The sequence below is a fragment of the Sturnira hondurensis genome, unplaced genomic scaffold (genome assembly GCF_014824575.4).
Source record: "Sturnira hondurensis isolate 20B ecotype Veracruz unplaced genomic scaffold, ASM1482457v3 Scaffold0003693, whole genome shotgun sequence".
Classification (NCBI taxonomy): domain Eukaryota; kingdom Metazoa; phylum Chordata; class Mammalia; order Chiroptera; family Phyllostomidae; genus Sturnira; species Sturnira hondurensis.
This window is the reverse complement of record NW_028076324.1, coordinates 7,763,179-7,785,176: the sequence shown is the minus strand read 5'-3', so window position 1 is coordinate 7,785,176 and position 21,998 is coordinate 7,763,179. Positions and strand designations below refer to the sequence as shown.

The 21,998-nt window shown below is 56.3% G+C and overlaps 1 protein-coding gene across 2 annotated transcripts; it reads left to right on the top strand.

The window, feature by feature from the left end:
* The first annotated feature begins 707 nt into the window (after positions 1–707).
* REXO1 (RNA exonuclease 1 homolog) lies at positions 708–21,955 on the top strand. Of its 2 annotated transcripts, none has more exons than XM_037042415.1 (16): positions 708–1,228; positions 10,766–12,516; positions 13,545–13,649; positions 14,428–14,638; positions 16,414–16,568; positions 16,930–17,061; positions 17,177–17,300; positions 18,013–18,126; positions 18,266–18,403; positions 18,546–18,659; positions 19,297–19,370; positions 19,597–19,707; positions 20,216–20,331; positions 20,481–20,619; positions 20,773–20,893; positions 20,997–21,955. In XM_037042415.1, exons 1-16 carry the CDS (start codon positions 1,072–1,074, stop codon positions 21,083–21,085), a joined length of 3,651 nt encoding a protein of 1,216 aa, XP_036898310.1. In that variant the 5' UTR covers positions 708–1,071; the 3' UTR covers positions 21,086–21,955. The 2 variants fall into 2 exon arrangements, with proteins under 2 accessions (XP_036898310.1, XP_036898311.1); XM_037042416.1 differs by lacking the exon at positions 708–1,228 and adding an exon at positions 5,320–5,341.
* Positions 21,956–21,998: the final 43 nt, after the last annotated feature.

Genomic DNA, 21,998 nt, shown 5'->3' with positions numbered 1-21,998 from the left:
TCCTATTGTCTGTCTCCCCATCTGGAATGTCACCTCCATCAAGGCGGTGGTATTGCTTTGTTCATTGATGTTTCTAGCATGGAACAGATACTTGATAAATATTTGTGGACAGAATGGCCAAGGCCAGTGAGCATGAATGAAGTACTTACTAGTGTGAACTCAGGGATGACCTCATTACACCTCACTAGTTCTCCCCAAGTTCTAAGCATGGGCAACAAATTTACAGCATTTTAAAAACTAGTACTGAAACAAAATGGTATTCAGTTAAATAAACCTACGTATGTGTTCATAGCACAATTCACAATAGATAAAAAGTGGAAACAAACCAAATATCTGTCATCTGATGAATGGATAAAATATGGCGCAGCATAGCATCTAGGCCACCTGACAGCAGGTGCTCATTATTTGGTGGACAAATGAGTAAATGAGAACAGGACTCCTCCTGCATATCTGGGGATCAGACTGCTGACACGAGTCCAGGTAGGAGAAATTAAGCACTGACTGAGAGCCAACTGTGTACCAGGGTGGAGGTAAGTTTTATTTTGGATGGAGTTAACTCGCATTGGTGCTGCCGGGCTCATTTTGTCCAGCAGAGGGCGCTCTAAAGGTATATGCTAATGAAAGCAAATTAAACACAAATAGGCTATAGCTGGGCCCTGAAGTTTTTATTTTTTTTGTCAGGCGCGCCGTGGACAGCTCAGACGCCGCAGGGGCCTTGGGCTCAAGATGGCGCAGCTGCCGCTGTGGAAGGATGGGCGGCGGCGCCGGCGAGCCTCCCAACGGCCTCAGGCAGGACAGTCTGTACGCTCCACTTCATCTCTCGCGCCTGCCTGTCCTGGCCCATGGACTTGCGACCCGCCTAGATTTGGCGAGATCAGGTGTTTCTAATCGGGCGCGCAGTGGACAGCCGCCCCCCCGGGGCCTTGCGGCGGCGTCTCGGGGGCCTCTTGGGGCCTCGGAGCAAGATGGCGGCGTCGGGGTTTGTGAAGCGCGGGCGGCGGCGACCGCGGTGCCCGTGAGGGACCGGGAGCCTGGGTGGCTCCCGGCCGGGGCCTCGCCGCGGGACGGACCATGCTACGCTCCACAGGCTTCTTCCGGGCCATCGACTGCCCCTATTGGTCTGGGGCACCCGGGGGTCCTTGCCGGCGGCCCTACTGCCACTTCCGGCACCGCGGGGCCCGGGGCCCGGGCGCGCCCGGCGGCGGCGGAGCGGCGTCCCCCGCAGCAGGTAATGCCCGCCCGCTCGCCCGCCCCGGGCTAGGCTCCCCGGCCCAGGCCTGGACTCCACCGCCGGCGCTTCCCCGACTCTCGTTCTCCGCCCAGCCTCTCTCCACACTGTTGCGGGCAACATTCCTCTGGTCGGGACCCGGACTACCCACGGTAGCCCGTGTTTGTTTTCGCTCTACTTTTCTGGCTGCATCTTACTTAGCAGCACCTACTGTATTTCACGCCGAGTGTTACACTCACTTGACAGGGATGGGAGGGAAATAGGCTTCCGAGGAATGCCTTGCTTTGGTTTGAACAGAGAACGTTAATGGATTTGTTTTTCTTTATACATCATGATGGTGATTGTCAATGTCATGGCAGTTTGGTGACAGCTGCGAGGGATCTGACAAGGATTCTTGTAGGAGGTTTGAGATTTGAGCTGAGAGGTTAGTACCTTCAGGCCGTAAGTTGTTTCTTTTGCTGAGGTCGCTTTACTTTTTAAAGCATCACCTCTATGTCCCCCTCCCTGGAAGCTGTGCATCCAGGTGTGGCTTCAGGCCCCCAGGGAACACCTAAGGAACCGGGGCCACCAGGCTTCTGGGATTGAAGCTTAAGGCCTCCCAGGAGGTTCTATTGTTTTGATTTTTTGTAAAGATGGGAGTAAGATAAAGGTGTTCTGGGTTGACAAAGCAGTCCTCTGTAAATGTCGCCAGTGCAGAGTTCACTTCTAGCATTAGCTGTATTACCAGTACAAGGAACCTGGGTTTCTGTTTGTGGTTCAGTGCCATACAAGCCCCTCCATTTAAAACAGCTTTTTTCAGGACTCAGAGTAATGTTCGTTTAAAAAACATTAGAGAGAACCAAAAAGCCAAAATAAAAATGTTTTGTGTGAGTCCTTGATCTGCCAGCTTGCTCTCTTTCCTCCCAGTCTTAAAAACAGCAGGCTTTGTCTTTTCACCGAAGTTGCGATCCTGGCACATTGACCAAGTAGGATTCCGTTTTCCAAGGCCCCACAGTCCCAAGTGAGGCAAGAGGGCACCACTGGTCTATGGTTCCCACACAGGGCAGCCCCTCCAGATGGCCTGGGAACTGTAAAAACCTGCCCCTCTTCCAGATCCAGGCTTGGGTATTTTAGGACCCTTTGCTTAACGTCGATGAGTAGAGCAGTGAGTCTCTGGGTCTAGGCCTTGACAGGTGGCCTGTGGCCTGGGCTCAGGCTGGCGGGAAGTGGGTGGTGAGTGGGTGGGATGCATGGAGGGGCTAGGGAAGGTAGTTGCACTAAGAGAGACACGGATGTGTCCTGCAGAGTGTGCATTTTACCTGTGCTGCAATTTCTCACTTGGACAAACCTGCCACCTCTCCAGGAGACACCGGGCAATGCCTGGGCACATCTGTGGTTGCTACCAATGGCAGTGCTGCTGGCATTGAGTGGGTAGAGGCCAGGGATACTGCCCAACACCCTACAGTGCTCAGGATAGCCCTTTTACCTACACACACAGATTTACCAGGCCCAAATGTCAGTGGTACTAGTGTGATCAGTGTCCCAGCACTGGCCTGTTGTGTATTTGGGAATAGGATGGATGAGTTCCCCAAGGACTATGAGGATGGCAGACTCTGCAAACACTACCTCCCTTAGCTCCTCAGGCCCAGAGGCTAGAGGCACAGCAGCCCAAAAACCCTGGGTAGGGACCCTGGCTGGGCTGCTCAGTTGGTTGGAGCATCGTCCCAATAAGCCAAGGTTGTGGGTTTGATCCCCGGTCAGGGCACATACAAAAATCAACCAATGAATGTGCAAAAAACTGGAACAACAAATCAGTGTTTCTCCTTTTTTTCTGTCTCTTAAAAAAAAAAAACCCTAGATGGGGTTCTTTTTTTCCCCAGGTGCTCCAAAAGAAGAGGTTGGGTGCCCTTTGCATTTTCAGCCCATGTAATGGAGTGGAGCCCCAAGTTAAGGCATTTTGCTTTAGCTTTCTATTGTGTAAAGAGCCAGCTCAGGAGGGGGCCACCCTGGCCTCCCACTGGTCCGTGTTATTTGCCTCAGTTATTTATCTCTTCTGCAAACTAGGTCTCAACAAAACAGCAGTGCTGCCTCGGCTCCTCAGTCTGATGCTGGTGAGCTGCAGAAACCCTTCTTCCTGCTTTTCTAGCCTCCTCCACTCCCATCCCCCACCCCCAGAATCCTCTCTACAAAATAATTTTCAGCACATAGTTTGAAAGCTGAGTAGTGGAAGCTGGTGGGAGCTGAGCAGTGGGTGCCTAGGGGTTGGGTTTGTCATTCTTTGAGCTGCACATGTGTAACAAGAGGAGTCTAGCTGGTGTGATCTGACTCAGGAGAGAGTGAACACAAAAGGAAATGAAAAGTGCAGAGGGAGGAGCTGGTCTGGGCCAGTCCTGGTAAACTCAGACTGAGATTCATGGAGGGCTCTCCTGGCCACCATCCTCCTTCATGATGGCCAGGTCCTCATGAGTCCCTGCAGTGATCAGCCTGTGCTGTTTGATGGAGCAGGGACATGTGCTGGCAGTTTGGGAGCAGTCAGTTCTGTGGCTTCCTCTGGGTACTGGGTTTTCTGGAGGTGGCTATGTGGAATGCCTGTTGGCAGAGATAAGTGGGTGGTAGGCAGCATTGAAGTCTGAGGAACATTCATAGGGTAACTGCCCTCCTGCTTGCTGCTTTAGTTGGCTGGAGGAGAACAGGATGGGAAACTGATGGGGGAGATCCATAATCTGGATGCTCTGAGGGGTGGGACTTGACCATCTCACAAACTATGGCCTTGGCCTGGAACTGCGCATGCAGGTACGCCCAGGCCTTCATGTCATCTATACAATCAGGAGCTGGTGCTGGGCCTCTCCAAAAGGGCTCTTCCAGGTCTGTGTGAATTCGGTACATATCTATGGACCAGGTAGGAGGGCTCTGGATTTCTCTCCAGAGTCACAGATATGGGCCGGGGTCCAGAGAGAGAACAGTTGGCACGTGGGGTTTTAGGGAAGTCAGGTGAGTGTCCTCATGCATGTGGTTACTGATCTGGGCTTTGAAGGATGAGTAAGAGTTTTACCTGGTATTGGAAGCAGGTTGGGAGGATTCTGGTCAAGGAGATAGTGCATTGAAAGCGTTGGATGCTCTCATGCTCTTTGGTTTGAAAAGGCATAGGAGGGGGAAGGAGAGGCTGTCCCCCGGCATCACTGCCATCCCCAGCAGTCCTGATAGGAGTTCCTGTTGTCACACTGACTTATAACTTGTCCTTTTCTAGCACAGGCCCTGGGAGAGCCCCTGCAGTACAACCAGTCTGTGCCAAAGATGGGAGATCAGGGGACGCAGAGCCAGTTAACTTTGCTCTGTGGCTGCTGGGAGCTGTCTGTCCTGAAAGGACTCTCTTCTGATCACCACAAAGGCTTGTGTCCTTGGGAGTGGACATGCTCCAGGCATTGAGGGGCCATGGCTCTTGGTCGTTATTTCATTCACTTGCTCATCTTTCACTAATTCATCCCACAGACCTTTGCAGACATTTGTACTGGTCAGCTTGGGTGCAGAGAGGAGCCCAGGGGTCAGTGTGTTGAGCTGCTGGACAGAGGAGGCAGGGCCTGGAAGGTGGTCAGGAGGGAATGTTCAGAGGGCACTGGAGCACATTCACTCCAGGCACATCCTGGTGATGCTTATCTCTGAGTGTCCTAGAGGCCAGATCCATCCCCACATACTTGACAGTCACACATCACAGTCACTTGTATGGAGAGACCAATATCCCCTTCTCTGGGAGTGTGGCCCAGAGGGCCCTCACAGAGCAGGGGTGTGGGCACTGTTTCAGGAGCCAGCCCTCCATCATCCCCTCCCCAGCACCTGCCTGCAGAGTGAAATAATAAAAGCCAGTGTGCTCATGTGTAACCCCTGTGTGTGGACTCTTTCTTAGGGGATTTAGCTGGCTTGCCCCCTCGCCTTGGTCCCATGTCCTGGGACTGCCTGTAGGAATGCAGCCCTTCAACTCCCCTGGCTGGGGTGCGCCTCCACCTGACTTCACTTGGAACATCTGAAGGTGCTTGGAGTTGCTAGGTCTCTGTGCTGGGTGCAGGGTGCTCCCAGGAGCCTCTGTGGTAGAAGAGGTGACCCCAGAGTCACCCACTGGAAAGAAAACCCACATGTTTGGTGAGTTGGAGATACACTGGGGTCAGGAAGAGTGGGAGCACTCTATTTTGAAGCTTTTTTATTGGGCCCACTAAAGTGAATTGTTTCCTCATGGACTGTGAGAATGGACAGGTGCGAAGGAGAGAAGGCTTCCTTTCACCCCACCCCCACGGTGCCTGTCTTTACCCTTGCAGCCCACCCTTCTGGTTCTTCCTCTCAGTTTTTATCCTGTCCTGTATATTTCTGCATATTTTGAAGCATAGCCTGTTGTGGTTACGATACAGGCTGCTTAGCCGCAGGCAATAGGTGTTTTGAGGGCAGCTTGCCCCTGGATCCAGATTTGGGAGCAGGGTGGTCTGACAGCCAGTGTAATTACTGATGCCAGGGTGGCTCTGGAGGCACAGAGAGAATGGGCTTGGTGGTAGCCTCAGGCCTGGTTGGGGACCCTCTTTCCTTCCCCTGGAGCTGGCTGTGTGGTGCCTCCTGCACTGAGGTCCTGACCTCGTACTATTTGCAAGGTGAGGATAGAGCTGAGGGAAAGCTCTGTGGGGGACTAGAGGAGGCTGTTGGGATCTGAGCCTCAAACCAGTATCCCAGGTCCTCTGGCATTGTCAGCAGCCCCAGAGATAGGTGTGGACCCTGCCAGGTGGGGAGGAGGACCCCAGACCTGCTTCTTTAGGTACAGCCAGCCTCAGTAGGGGCATATCTCAAATGTCCCCCATGTACACCTGGGAACACATTCCTGGTAGCCTACATGTTTGCTCTCCAAGTGTTTGGGCTGCCCTGGGTGGTGTGGGCCATTCTCTTTTGGTTCAGAATAAGTGAGTGGCCAGGTGCCTTCATTGCTAGGCTTCAGGCTCCTGGTCTGTCCAGTGGGGTATCCCAGTGTCCAGGAGTAGGGTTGGGGGGGGCCCCCAAGAGCAGAGAGGCCGGGCCTGGGGGAATGAGTGGTGGCCAGACCTGGAAGGTTACTCTGCCTTTCACTGAGGGTGCTGTCTGCCGGATCCTGCTTCCTAGAAAAGTCCCAAGTATGGAGCCCTCTGACCCTGAGCCCTCAGCCTCAATCCCTGCACTTGTTCCACCACTACAGCCTTAAGGAATGTCCTTGGTCTCCTGGCTCCACCTCAAGGCCACTGCCACCCAGGGTGGGTCTAGTCCTTAACTAGTCTTAAGGTCCCCGCTTATCTCCTATGCAGCAGGGACTATGTCTCTTCCTGGTGTCCCCAGTGATTGGGCTATAACTGCCACCTGGGTTATAGGAGTCCCTGCCCAGGTCTTATCCATTGTGAGCTGGGGGATTCCTGTGCAGTCCTGCACTTATCTCCATTCCTTGGACAGACTAGGGAGAAAAGGGGTGGGGGATGGTCAGGCCTTTAAAAGGCAGAGATTGGGGTCATCTCTGAGTGGGGTCTTTACACTCAATGTCTTGTCATTGATTACACGTGCAGCAGTTAGAGAAGGGTGCCTGTGGTTTCTGGAACGGTGTGGTGGAGCTGGGGGATTAGGAAGGAGCAGAGGTTGGGACAGGGCCAGAATGCGGAAGGGTTGTTTTTGCTTGTTTGTTTTTAATTTTATTTTAGAGAGTGGGGAAGGGAGGGAGAAAGAGGAGAGTGACATATTGATTGGTTGCATCTCAGTACATGCCACAACTGGAGATTGAACCCACAACCCAGGCATGTGCCCCCACTTGAAATCGAACCAGTGACCCTCCAGTATGCAGGACGACACCCAGCTAACTGAGCCACACCAGCCAGGACCAGGGAAGGGCTTTTTTGCAGAGTAAAGATCTGGAGAGGTTAGAGGCGGCTGCCAGGACTGGGGAATGCCTATACCTGTCTTGTTTGTGTGTCAGCCTGTTAGGATTTGGTGGTGTTCTCCCAGCTCATGTCCCAGCCTGTATGGGTTTCCTGTCCAATGCTCCATGGCCCCAGCAGCTGGGGAAGAGGCCTGGTCTCTGGTGTGCTAGACCTGCCCCAGAAGCTGGTGATCAGAGAGTCTGAGTGGGGTCAAGGTCACTGGGGAAGCCTCTCTGTCCTTCAGCCAGGCCAGGTCCTGGTGGGTGTGCAGTGCTGGGTACACAGAGCCAAATACGAAAGACCAGGGGAAGGTGAGCTGTGGGGCCTGGAAGAGGCCTTTCCATATCTTTCCCCCTCCCTGATCTGGTGAGGGGCCTTCCCATGGGACATCCCTGAAATGACCACCAGGCCGGCCCTTCACCTCATGGGTGTCCCTGGAGCTGGGCAGCAGCAGACCTTTCTCTCATCCTACAGTAGGGGGCAGGAACCAGGCCTAGGAGTGTGACTTCCCAAAGAGTGTAATGCTTTCATCCAGGCCTTTGAGGCGCTCTACCAGCCATCCCAAGACTACTTCCTTTTCTGAAAAACAGCCCATATCTTAGCGATGTGCTTTCTGGTGTGTCCCCTCAAAGGAGCACTGTACCTTTCCATCCAAATCCCCAATAATTGAAGGACCCCTTCCAAGATGCCTGTGGCCCTTTCTGACCTCAAGGTTCACCTGTCAAGTTGCCTTCTGACTGCCCCAGGGCATCTGGCAGCTTGCAAACATTTTCTTGGGAGCTTCTTCAGTTCTGACAGGTCCCCTAAAGGACCTGGTCCTCTGAGGCAGGTGAGGCAGGGGGCGAGATGTATCTTCTGTATTTGTGTCCCTCCCCCCAACCCTCAGCTAACCTTGGGGTGGCTCAGGGGCTGAGCTCTGGGCCTCAGAGCTACAGCAAAACTCCTGGCAGCTGTGTGGTGGAAGCTCCCATGCCTGTCTAGAGCCCCTCAGGCTGATGACATAGCCTTATGGTACCAATGGGGAAACAGGTCCCAGAGAGGGCAGGATCAGGACCTTGACATAGGCCTTCCTTAAGCAGTTTCCTTTGCCCTTTGGTGCAGCAGGTGAGGCAGCTTTCACCTGGTACTAAAAACACCCCACCTTGGCAGAGCTCCTGGGTGTTCAGATGAAGGGCTGGGGCCCAGCCAGGAGCTGTGTTCCTTCAGAGTGAATGGCTTGGACCCCCAAGTGCACTGCCCTTCCCACCCGACAAGCCAGTTCATGGGCTGACTGAAAACTGGAGGCGGTAGAGCAGGCGTAATGGCCCTTAGGAAGGTTGCCAGTACAGGCTTTCATTGAGAAAGCCAGAGCTCTGCCTCTGGTCCACCAGGGCGGTGAGGCCAGGTGGCCTCAGGAACTTTGCAGGGCTCCCTCTCTCCTCCCTCCCAGGACACAGTGCCTCCTCCACCTGGCTTCCAGAACACGGGCTCTTCAGGGAAAATCCTTTTGGTTCAGATCTAAAGTGGCTGAAAATCCTGAAGCTCTTCACTCTGACCTCCTGACCTTGGAGAAGGGCTGAGGCCTTCATGCTGATTTGCCTGTGACCCTTTGTGGGCATGGGTCCTCACCCCCATCCATTAGTCCCACCAAACCTGTCCTGGGGGAGGGCCTTCCCACTAGGTGGGCCCTTGCTCCCATTCCCCACAAGGAGGGCAGGGTGGGGCAGGAGTCATCTTAACCAAAGAAGGGAGTTAGGGAATAAGGTGGACTGGGCTGGACCAGACACTCCCCACACCCCCCTACAGAGATCAGCACAATCTGACAGATCCCTCTGTGGACATGCCCAGTAAATGACCCCAGCTTGTGGCCAGTGGTCTTGGCCTGGGCTCCTCCACTCTGCTGGCAGCTAGGACTTGGGGGAGGGAGGGGGCATTGGTTCCTAATGTTCATGCAGGTGGGTGCTGAGCTGGGGTAGGTCTGCTGTTGGTACATAGGGACTCATTTTGGGTTAGGGTGGGCTGGGAGGGTGGCCTCGACCCTGCTGCTGGGGCCTTTAGCTTTCCCTCATAGTGGTCCCTTCACCTTGTCCCTCACTGGGGGCATGGGGACTGTGAGCCTTGATCCAGGGTCCTCACACCCCCACATCCTCAGCTGTGATATGGGGGGCATGAAGTAGCTGCTCCCACTGTGAACTCCCTGAAAGGAAAGCCCCTGGCATTTGTTTTGGTGCTGGCACCCAGCCTTGTGTCATTTTACCTCCTGTCTCCTATCCCCAGCCTTGGTGCATCCTCTGTGGTCTGAGGCATAGATTCATGCTTTTCTCCTTTCCAAATACGGTTTCAAAAATAGGATCCAAGTTAAAAGCCTGACTGCACATCTACAATGAACCTCTCCTTCTCTCATTCCTTTCCTGAATGCAGCCCAGACCCAGCCACTGTCCTCTGCAAAGCTTGTCACCTGTGGGCAGCCAGCCAAGTGGGCTTCTCCTTAAATGAGGTTACCTGAATTTCCTGGGGCTGCTATGGCAAGTCGCCACACTCTGGGGACCTTCTAGCAGCACAGATCGATTCTCTGACAGTCCTGGAGGCCAGATTTCGACATTCAGCCTCACGGGTTAAGTCCAGGCGTGCGCAGGGCTGGCTCCTGGAGGCTCGGAGGGAGTCAGCTGTTGTTCCCCACCACAGGGCAGGAACCCCATTGGCCTTTTCTCTAGAGATGTTGCAGAATTACATCCGATAGAAGTTCTAGTGATGAACACTTTAAACTCAAGAATTTTTATGGTAGATTGATATATTTGAATATGCACATTACTCCTTTCTCAAAATGTCATGCTTTATTTGTTCAAATGTCATTGAAGGTGTCTGCACCTCTGTCCATAAGTGAGTCCTTGAGGTTTGTTCCAACACTGGTGGCACTGAGGCTGTGCTGACCTCTAGTATGTGCTTTTCCCTTTTTTACACCCACGGGATCACCCCACAGATTGCCTTCTGTCTCTTGTTTTCTGTTAAAAAGTGCCCTTTGTCCACAGAGCTACTTAGTCGTGGACACTTCAGAGGTTTCCATTTTCTTGGTTGTACAGACACAGCTCTGCAGACTTTCCTGCAGGTGGAGGTGTGGAGCACAGCCCTGCACACCTCAGACCCTGCTAGGTGGGCTGTGTGTACTCCCCTTCTGTCCTCAGACCTGAACTGCAGAGCTCTGAACACACTCCCCTTCCTGTCAAGCATCTCTGTGACCTTCAACCTGCCTGGGTATTAGGCCTCCTGTGGCATCTTCCCAACTCTCCAAAACGGGAAGCAGTGTGGCGTGGCCTTGGTGTAGGCATGCCCAGCAGGAATCCTGCCACCATCTCATCTGGCTTCTGGGTCTTAATGGTCTTATCTGTCATATCTCTACCCCTTCCACTTGTCCCAGGGGCCACACTAGTCTCTTGGCCTTGTGGCTGTCTCTGGAACCAGGATTCTAAACCCTCACCCCACTTATCAGCCTCTGCAGATCCCTGCATGGAGGGGCCCTTTGGAATCCTGCTGTGCTGGCCAGGACTTGGTGGGTGTCTGTTCCTGCTAGGTTCTGGAAGGCCAGTTCTCTGAGTCAAGGCAGATTGCTAGCACATGTGGCCGCTACTTCACAAGCCCGCTCACCGCTGTTTCCTCCCTCTTACCGTTCCAGGGCTTTGTTATGACCCGTACAACCCTGAGCTGCCGAAGCTCCCGGCACAGAGGGAGAATGGTGTCCTGGGCAGAGGGGACGAGCCCCACTCAGACATCCTGGAGCTGGAGCTGGTCAACCAGGCCATTGAGGCTGTGCGCTCTGAGGTGGAGATAGAACAGCGGCGGTACCAGGAGCTCTTGGAGACAGCCCGTGAACATGTCTCTCCCGAGGTCCCTGCCCTGGCGCCCCACGGCCCTACCACCAGCCTGGACGAGGACAACTTTCCACTGTCCTTTGATTACAACCCTGGTGGCCGAGGCCTGTTAAGCCCCAATGCCAGCTACCAGCCCACCCCCCTTGGTACCCCTGCTGAGCTGGGCAGCAAGTACTTGCTGGCCTCTTTGGACCCAGCTCAGGGCCATGGCAGAGGGGGCAGTGGTGCCTTGGAGTACATCCCCAAGGTCATGAGTCAGCCTCGGCGGTATAGCCGCCCAGTCTCTAGCAGCAAGTACGTGGTAGATGATTCCAAGCCATCCACTGACCTAGAGTATGATCCACTCTCCAACTTCTCTGCTCGGCTGCTCAGCAGGGCCAGCTCCAAGGATGACCGGGCCCCCAAGCGGCCCCGAGGCTCCCGTGGCAGCAGTGAGCCCTACACACCCGCCCTAAAGAAGCCCTGTGACCCCTTCAGTGGCTGCGATGCCAGGTTCTCTGACTCAGATGATGATGCTGCCACAGCTCTAGGGGACAGGCCTGCCACTGCCAGCACTCCGAGGGTCCAGGCAGGAGCTGAGAGCAAGCGCCCCAGCAAGCCAGGCTCCAGGGAGGGCCAGGAGCCTGAGGAGGGTGGCCTTCGGGAGACCAAGGAGATGGCCGTGCAGTACGATGTGGGCGACCTCAGGCAGCCTCCTAAAGGCCTCGAAGGGGCATGTCCGGCCAAGTCTGGTTCCCCTTCGGCCACAACCTCACAAGAGTGCAGTGATCCCAAGAAGGGAAAACCCAAGAAGAAGAAAAGTGGGGTGCTGCCAGCCCCTGGACCCACGGACAGTATCCGGAAAACAGACAGGGGTAAGGATGGAGAGCACAGGAGGCCAGCTGTGAAGCCACATGCAAATAAGAGGAGTTCACAGGGTGGCAGTGTCCAGCGCAGGGCAGAGCGGCCCCAAGGGACCAAGAAAAAGCCATCTCTGGCAACCTCAGTGGCCAGCCCAGGAAAAGGCGTGAATGACCAGCTGCAGCCACAGCCAAGCCCCAGCCCCACTCGTGGAGATGCCCCCCAGTTGCCGGACAAGATGGGTGGGAAGTCCCCACCTGGGAAGCTGGTAGAGCGGAAGGCCCACTCACTGGATGAGGGCACTTCCCAGACAGCCCCCAAGCTGCAGAGGCGAACCCTGAGCCATGCAGACCTCTTTGGGGATGAGAGTGAGGATGAGGACCCAGGGCCCGTGGCACCCGGACCATATCCCCCTGCCCTCCCTGGCCTCAGCTCCAGCTCGGACTCCGACTCGGACTCTAGCCTAGGCCTCTCAGCTACACGGGGGCTGCACAAGCGCCTCAAGGCCTCCCCGCACTCCTTGCCTTGCCAGGCTGCTGCCACCTCCTCCTCTTCCTCCTCCTCCTCCTCTTCCTCTGGGGCAGGCACAGATGTGGACTACTCTGCCTTGGAGAAGGAGGTCGACTTTGACTCTGACCCCATGGAGGAGTGCTTGCGCATTTTCAATGAATCCACCTGTGTCAAGACAGAGGACAGGGGCCGGTTGGCCCGGCAGGTGAGAGTCTGGGCTGGGTTCAGGAAGGCTGCTGGGCACTCCGTCCCCAGCATCTCCCTGTGACTGGAGTCTTGGTGCCAAGATGGAGATAGCCTCATAACTCGTCCAAAATTCAGCAGTCCTTGGTGGCTGCCTGCTGCCCTCCTGCATCCTGTCCAGAAAGAGAACGCCGGCTTATGGCCCACTGGCAGGCTTCTGGCCTACCTGATGGGGCCCCTTTGGCAGCTTCCAAGCGTCAGGCAGTGGGGTATTGGGTATCTTCAACCTCCACCCCCTCTTCAGAGTTCCTCTCCCCATTCCCCAACCCCTCTCCTTCCACCACCTTCTCTCTCCTCCCCTCTCCCTCTTGTCTCCCTCTTCCCTGGCCCCTTCTCTCCCCTCTTCTCTCTTCCCTCCCCCTTCCTTCCCCTCTCCTTTCTCCCTTCTCTGTCCTTTATCCCAAACCTTTTTGCCAGGCCTGTCCCCACCCCCTTGTCCCATGTGCCCATATTAGCCACCAGAGGGCGCTTGCTTTGAACAGCAGGGCATAACAGTTCCTGCATAGAAACCTCAGAAACCTGTATTCTCTGTGGGGTCTCAGAGCCTGACCCTGGGCTCCGTGTTAGTACCGTCCCATTCACAGCCCTTGGAGACGTTGCCAGCTGGTTTCATTCCCTTGGTTGCCACGTTTCTGAGCCTCGCCCTGGGCAAGGAGGGCAGGCAAATAGGCAGGTGGGTAGATGAGGAAGGGGAGCCGGAGGCGGTTTTCCATGAAGGGCTGGGTCCATCTACAGCACTCTTCCCCAGTGCGGCGTGAAAAGTGGACTCAGGACTGGGCCAGTGCCCAGGGTCCTTGGCTGGGGGCCACTGAGTCTGTTTCCTTACCTGTGAGGTAGGGCGGGGAGTGCCTCTGGGGCTGGAGGTGAGGACCCGAATGTGATATTGAGCTGCCCTTCCCACCCTACTCCCACCCTTGATTTCCAGGCTGTATAGGTGTGGGTGGGAGGCCAGGGCGGGGAGCCTTAGTGAGGGATGATCATGTGTTCCAGGCCCCAAAAGAAGAGAAGATGGAGAACAAGGAACAGTTGGGTCTGACCACTCTGTTTCCTGGGCAAAAGAGGAGGATCTCTCACCTCTCCAAGCAAGGCAAAGAGGTAGGAATTTGCTTTGGGGTCCTGGGTGGAGGCTGGCGGGAGGGAAAGGGTCTCCTGTTTACAGAACAAGGTTGATGGTTCCTTTGTCGGATGTGGTCCGGAGCTCCCTGTGTCCTGGCAGAGAAGTGCCTGGGGCCCCCATCTAGTCTGAGTTGTGTTCCGTGCTTGCAGGAGGGGGTCCCAGAGCAGGGAGAGTGCGATGCATGTGAACCATCCCCCAGGGTCACAATGTGTGGCCTCTGCCTTGCTCTGAGCTGCGCTGTGTGATCTTGGGCAAGTGGCCAGATGTCTTTGAGCCTTGGATTCCTCCTCTGTGGCCAGAGGATGGGCCCCGCGCTCTGAACTCAGAGCTCCCTCCTGTTGATTCAGTCCTGAGGGAGGCCTGGGACTCTGGAAGCCAGTCCAGGGAAGATTAGATCAAATGGGGTTGGGTCAGCTTGCCAGTCTAATCAGGGGCATGGATTTCTGCCCGCCCCATGCCTATATCAGGGCTGAAGGCACAGCCCGGGCTTTTAGATGCCAGAGGCCAGGGGAGCAAGGCCATGCTGGCACCTGGGACAACTGGGACATTGTGAGCTTGAGGGCCATAGTGCTAAGCTGGTTTCCACCAGGGTATCTGCAAGCTCTGAGGGTGGGGCTGGGTACATCCTACCTAGCCTCAACCCTGGAGCCCCTGCCTCCCTACTGGTGGCTCTACCATCAGCCTGTTGCCCCTGGTGGCCTGCTCTGTGTGCTGTACCCCCCATACAGCTGGGTCCTGGAATTTCTCATCATTCAGCCAGAGCCCGTGAGGAGAGGCCCGCTGCCCCCCACCCGGCTTCCTACTGCCCAGGAGGTGTGCTACCGGCGGGCTCAGCAGGCACAAAGGGAGTCAGCTAGCTGGCTCCAGGCTGCTCGGTGGCCACCCGAGAAGCCGTCCTCCATTCACATTGCAGTTCCTGGAGAGAAGAGGAGGATTGCCCACATCCCCAACCCCGGCCTGGCTACAGGTGAGTCTTGGGGAGGTCTTGGGAGGTGAGGCACTCAGTATACCTACAGTGGTAACCTTGAGCAAGGCCTGGCCTCAGTGTGCTTGTCTGTAAAATGGCAGAGTGTCTCCCTGACTGTTAGCAGGAGGCTAAGGCAGAACTCGCATGGTGCTCTGGGCCTCTCCTGGCCTTGGTGTTGGCAGTGGGGGTTGGCTGTGGAGAGTCTGAGGGTGTCTGTCTGCCAGACCCATGTCCTCCCACCTCCCTCCAAGGCCCTGACCTAGAGGTCACCATGCAGCCCTCCCGTTCTGTCCCTGCCTGGTCTTTGTGTCCCTGCCTCCCCCAGGTTCCCAGAGTATTGGAGGCCGGTGGCCTGTCAGGGATCTGAGTGTAGGCACTGGGCTCTAGACAGTGGTGCTGGGAGTGGGGGCCAGCTTGGGGCTGTAACCCAGGGTCCCAGGCCCTAATTGAACTGAGCCAGCCAATCTGGCAAAGGGCATGTATTTGCTGCTCATCTGTCTCTGAGGGTTACTTTTTCCCAATCGGGCGGAGCTGCACACTCGATGGGAGTATCTCTACTTGGTGGTAGCTGGAGCTGAGGAAATGTGCCAGGCCATACTGCTGGAGTCACCTGGGAGCCTCTTCAGCTGCAGGCTCAGCCTCCCCAGCCCAAAGGTCTGGCCCACTCCGGGATGTCCTTGCTGCTGATTTAAAGATCCCCTTGAGTACCAGCCGAGTGGGTGGTCAGGTTCCACCTGGTGGTCTTGCAGGTATAGGAGGACTCACCTGTAGCCCTCCCTTGGTTTTTCTTGCTGTGTCCAGATCCTGATCCCTCTCCCCTCAGGGTGCCAGAGTTAGAACAGTGACAGGCCTGGTTGTGGGTTTAGCTCAAAGAAGGGAGATTGCACCCTGAGACATGTAAAGTTTCACAAGTCTGCACCCATTGCATTCAGCCATCCACAGTCCCCGCTGCAACAGCCAGCATTCCTGGCTCTCCTGAGCCTAGACAACTCTTCTGGAGTTTTGGGAGACCCACCCAATGCTGCCCACTTGTACTACGTCTGCACTACTCTAAAATCTGAAAAGTACATAGACCTCCCTTCCTTCCTGTGGGATCTGCAAGGCCAACCCTGGCATGGGATTCCCAAGAACCAGGGACCCGAGCCCTTCACTCCATGCCTTGATCTCCTCATCTGCTCCTGTCCCTCCATCAGGGCCGAACCCAGGCTCAGTGCTGCTCAGAGGTCCCTTTTGCGCACACACACTGGGAGATGCACCTTCCCTGGCCCCGCTGCCCCACCCGGAGCTTTTGGAAACAGCCCTAACTCTAACCCTCCTTCCTAGGGGTGGGAGACTGGTTTGTGACCTCACCAAAGAGGGTGGAGAACACAGAGGCAGTGTGGGCAGGCCAGCTGGGTCACAATGACCAGGCTGGGGTGTCCCAGACCCTCTGGTCCTCAGTCCAGGAACCAGGACCTTTCCTCCCTCAGATGTCAATGCTTCAGGGCCAGGAGATGTGGCAGAGGCTTCCCGTGCCCCCAGCCATCTGCTGGACCACCCTGCTGGCTTTCGCAGCTCCATTTTTGTGTCCCCTCTCTCAATGGACTTGCCCAAAAGCAGATAGAGCCTAATGTCCTTCCATAGCCTGTGTTCCCACCCCTCGCCCTCCCCCCTGTGCTCTGAGATGCACATCCTGCTGATGTTGAATGACCGCAGCTGCCTAGTGCTCTGCAGCTCAGTGATGGGTGCACTGTCTTCCTGCACTCACATCTCCTGTCCCCCACCGACCCCCACAGGTGCCAAGAGGACCCTTGCAGCCAGCAGCAGCCAGCTTCCCAATGGCCTTGAGCTGGGCAGCCAGCCCCTGAAGACACGCACGCTGTCAGGCATGGCTTCCAAGACCACCAGCACCATCACCCCCAAGCGCGTTGCGCACAGCCCATCTTTACAGGTATTGCCCCTTCCTGTGGGAGACAGGACATCCCACTTGTGACGCACCCAGCATCACAGGCTTGCTTTTCCCTCTTCCTGTTCCATTGTTTTCTCTTAGGTTCATTGCCTTTCACTTTTTAGCCTAGTTTTGGTTCACAGAAACATTGAGCAGAGAGAGAGGGCAGAGTACTGTGAGCCTTCCCCTCTCGTCCACTGCCCAGGAATTGTCATCTCTGGGCACCAGCCAGCCTGTGATGACCCTTGGGGTCACTAAGGCCCAGTTTCCAGCAGACTTCCCCCTGTGTAGGTGGGATTCCAAGAAGTGTGTCAGAGGACCAGGCAGGGCACACCACCCTCCACTGTTTCTGTGTCCCCTCCAGAGTTTAAAGAAGCCCGTTATTCCAAAAGAGTTTGGGGGCAAAGTCCCCACCGTCATCCGTCAACGATATCTCAACCTGTTTATTGAGGAATGTCTCAAGTTCTGCTCCTCCAACCAGGAAGCCATAGAGAAGGTGGGTGACGCTGGGAAGTGGTGCCCACGTCTGGGGGCTGCAGGGCCGAGACCTGGGCAGAGGGGCTAGGACCACCTTTTGGGATGTCCAGGAATAAATAGCATGTCATCCCTAGGCGCTAAACGAGGAGAAGGTGGCCTATGACCGCAGCCCCAGCAAGAACATCTACCTGAACGTAGCTGTGAACACCCTCAAGAAGCTGCGGGGCCTGGTCCCCAGCACTGTGCCTGGTCTCAGCAGTAAGTCGGGCAGGGTGGGAGCAGCCTGGGTGTTGCATCTGGAGGTTTCAGCCCCATACCTCCTGTGGAGAGTGGCTGGGACCCTTCTGGCAGCCTTTCTGCCTCTCTGAGTGGTAAGATTCTCAGACAAAAGGCCCCTGGCTGTCGGGCTCTGTCTAAGCTGGCAATGGCCTCATGCCCTCAGAACAGCCTCTTCTTGCTTTTAACCACCCTCCTCCTCTGAGAATCTCCACCTCTGAGAGCTGGGTCTCTCCAGCAAGGGGCCGCCAGCCTGCTAATGGGGCTGCCTCTTCAAAGCACACCCTGCCTGCTGTATGCATTAACCTGGGAAGACGTTTATGGTGCCTCTCGAGGGCGCATTAAGCCATCAGCACGCGCTTCCCTGTTCTGTTCACGGCTGGGCCCCCTCCATCCACTTCTCCTGGACGAGATGGCCATTATATCTCATGTTAAATTCTTTCCCTACAAGGGTGAAAATCCCCACCCAGGGGGAGATGGAAGGAAAACAGGGGCTTCCAAGCAGCCCAAGGCCTGCTGGTCCCGAGTTAATGTGGGGGTGGGGCAACTGGCTGAGGGTCACATGAGGTTGGGCCTCCCCTGACTCTGGGTGGTGACCAGGCTGTCCTGGAAACAGGGCACTGAGGAAGTGGGGGAGTACTTGGGAGGGATGGGGGATGCTCAGCCTTGTTTCACCTTCTCCTCCCACTTCCAGAAACCAGTGGCCGGAGGGTTGTGTCCCATGAGGTGGTGCTGGGGGGCAAGTTGGCCGCCAAGACCAGCTTCTCACTCAGCCGCCCAAGCAGCCCTCGTGTGGAGGATCTGAAAGGTAAGCCTGGCTCCTCCAGGACCCACGACACAGTGCCTGTCCCCCACACCTGCCCCACCCTTTCAACCACTGCCTGCCCCTCAGCTTGGTCATCCTTAACCTCATCATGGGGCTGATCGCCTGTCCTGGTCATCTGCAGGGGCTGCCCTGTATGACCGCCTCAAGGAGTACCTGCTCACTGAGGACCAGCTCAAGGAGAACGGCTACCCCTTCCCACACCCCAAGAGGCCGGGGGGCGCTGTCATCTTCACCGCTGAGGAGAAGCCACCCAAAGACTGTGAGTTGCCTCTTGCTCCTGGGCTCCTTTTAGGGTGCACAGGGGAGGCCATCCGGGCGCAGGGACCAGCAGGTGCAGACACAGAGACTCAGGACGTGGGGTCTGCCTGCCTCCTCACCTGTCCTCTTGTCTGCACCCCCAGCCTCCTGCCGGGTCTGCTGCCGCTGTGGCACTGAGTACCTCGTGTCCCCCTCGGGCCGGTGTGTGCGCGAGGAAGAGTGTTACTACCACTGGGGGCGGCTCCGCCGGAACCGAGGTGAGACCCAGGCCTAGCCCCCTTCTCTCTGACCCTCCCCAACCCCTTTTTAATTTTCTTTCCCTTAGTTGGTACTTTTTGACAAAAGTAATGTGAAAATCTGTTACAACATTTGGACAGATAAAGCAAGGCCTCACAAGCCCGTCACTCCCACTTGCCCTTCAGTACTCAAGCACTCGTGAGAAATACGTGGGTGTTTGGGAACAATGGGTTTGCTCTGTCCTGCAGCTGTTGGTTTCGCTTAATGGCTAATGTGGCCAGGTTCTCACCCACGGGAACGCACTGGTCTTCTGCAGACCCACCCCTGGGGGGGCACCCAGAGGGTCCCCTGGGGTGCTGTGTTTCCTTGGGCAGGTCCCAAGGGGACCCATGTCTGCACGTGTCCTTGCTGAAAGAGTGGGGAAGGGCCCATGCAGGGTCAGGGAGCTGTCCCATCCCCTGGCCAAGTCCTCTCTCCCCTATAGGGCCTGGTGTCCCCCAGGAATAGGGCTGGAATCCCTGGCTTCACAGGAGCCACCCTTCAGTGTAGGGCTGGGGTCCCCTCTCCTGGGAAGCCCCTGCCAGCCCAGGCAGAGTGGATGTCAGCAACTACCTGCAGATGTGAGAACACTGCCACTGATCACTGTCTCCCTTGCAGCGGCTGGTGGCTGGGAGACTCAGTACATGTGCTGCTCAGCTGCCATTGGCTCTACTGGCTGCCAGGTAGCCAAGGTCAGTCTCCTGGGCCCTGTCGATGCCTCCTCATCCTGGGAATATACTGCTCTGTCCTGATAGGAGCAGGTTACCCTCAGCTGCCCCTCCTGTCCTTTGGTTTATTTGCTTTGGAAAGGGGAGTTTAGTCTGGTCCCATGAACTCAGCCTCGTTGGCTTTTCTTGAGGTCCCCTCCCCACCCTCTGAGCCTCCCGCCCTCACCTTCCTTCCTCTCTCCACCCTCAGCAACACGTGCAGGATGGCCGCAAGGAAAACCTAGAAGGGTTCATGAAGACCTTTGATAAAGAGCTTCCAGAAGATGCTCACCCTGGAATCTATGCTCTTGACTGTGAAATGGTGAGTCACCTGGCTGACACTTGCTGAGGACTCATGGCCCATGTGAGCTGCAAGGGTCTTGCTGCTCCATGGGGTTGTCGAAGCTCCTCCCGGAAGCTTTGGGTCAGTGCAGGATTTAGGATAAAAAGAGCAGATGAAGAGTCGTGTCTGTAGCAATGAAGCTCATTGCCAACCTCTGCTTGGAAAGACCTTCTCTCATCACCAAGTAGATGCTCTCACCTCATCCCCAGCACATACCACACACATGCCCTAGGCACAGCCATACGTATACTCAGGTCCCCTCTGCACTCGGATGCTGTGTGGGCTTCACGTGCACAGTGTAGGCTCTGGGAAAGGGCGCCTGGTGTGTGCCTGCTCTGACCCCTAGGCTCCTAGGCCTCTGCTGTGGGGCTCTGGAATCCGGGCAGCCTTCTTGTGAGCACTGGGCTGGGGAGTGTGGTCAGTGGTGCTCAGGGAGGGAGACAGGCAGGCTGTGGGTGTGTCTGAACTGCATCCTTCTGGCCTGCAGTCCTATACCACATATGGCCTGGAGCTGACACGTGTCACGGTGGTGGACACTGACATGCAGGTTGTTTACGACACCTTCGTCAAGCCAGACAACGAGATTGTCGACTACAACACAAGGTGCGGCCTGACTCTGAAGGACCTGGGATACCAGGGTGGGAACCCCATGGTTCATCAGTGTCCAGTCCCCTGACCCTGACCCAGCTCATGGGTTGGGGACCTCTGGTGCCCTCCCAGCTACCCTAAGTTCCCTGTCCTGCCTGCACCAGGTTTTCTGGGGTGACTGAGGCTGACCTTGCCGACACAAACATCTCACTCCGGGACGTCCAGGCTGTCCTCCTGAGCATGTTCAATGCCAATACCATCCTCATTGGACACAGCCTAGAGAGCGACCTGCTGGCCTTAAAGGTATCCTGGCCTCCCAGGCTGCATCCTCAGAGGGCGAATGGGGTTGTGGGTCAGTGACCAGGCACACTGCTCTGGAATCCTTCCAAGCCCTGGGTGTCTTTGAGGGCCTCCTATGGTCCTGGACCCTCCCAGACTGGCTGGCTGTTTCCACAGGTCATCCACAGCACTGTGGTGGACACATCTGTGCTCTTCCCACACCGCCTGGGCCTCCCCTATAAGCGCTCCCTGCGGAATCTCATGGCTGACTACCTCAGACAGATCATCCAGGACAACGGTGAGTGATGGGCGAGCAGGCGGCGGGGGGCAGGGTTGGGGCTTGGCAGAGGCAGGGCGGGGCCCCAGGGCTGGCTCACCCTGACCCTATGCCCACTCCACAGTGGATGGGCACAGCTCCAGTGAGGACGCCAGTGCCTGCATGCACCTGGTGATCTGGAAGATTCGAGAAGACGCCAAGACCAAGCGGTGACCGCCGCCTGCCCACCTGCCCTCCCGCTTCCTGCCTCCCGCTGCCCTGGCCCGTTCTCTAGCCCCAGGCTTCTTCCAAAACAGTGCAATAAATCTTGAGAGCTAACCCTGTCCATGTCACCAAGACATGGGAATGGAGAGCATGGGAGGAGCCAATTGGCACCCAAGACCCAGCTCAAGACATACATGGAGCCCCAGCCCATGTGGCCCCTTGCGCCCTCCATGCCTCTGCCCCAGACTGCTGTCATTTGGAAACTGCTGCTGCTGACAGCAGAGGCTGGGACCGCCACCTGGCACACCAGCCAGGCCCTGCTTTTGTCCCCAGCAGTGACCTTTGTAGGCTGACCACCTACTCCTCTCCCCTCACCTGCCACTATCCAATGGGCTGGGTGGGCTTGTCACAGGTTTGTTTGGACAGGGGTTATCTTTTTTTATTTTGTATTGTTATTTTTAATTTAAACCTGATGACTTGCATAGTTTCCCCCCCTCACCTGGAGGAGCAAGACCCTGGTGCTGCCTTCCCTCCTGGGGGGGGATGGGGGTTGGGGGGCAGGGGGAGCAGTCTGCTGGTGTCTCCGCAGCCACCAGGACCCAAGAATCCAGCCTGGCCTGGGCCCAGTTGGGTGAGAACTGGCCTCCCCCAGCCATCCCCCCAACTCCTTGACCTCTAGGAACCAGGCCAGCCTCTCCTCCAGCCCCCAGGGCCTGGCCCTCCAGATGTCCCAAGGGCCCTGGTGTGTGGACACTCCCATTGGAGCCCCGCCCTCACCTGGGAGCTATCAATGCCCACAGCCTCTTCCAGAGCCCCAGTCCCCTTTCCCTCATCTCTAGGCAGGGACAGAATAAATGTTTGTATGGATTTTAGATGTAATGGGGTCCAGTAGTGTTTTTGGTGCCAGGTGTGGCTCTACATA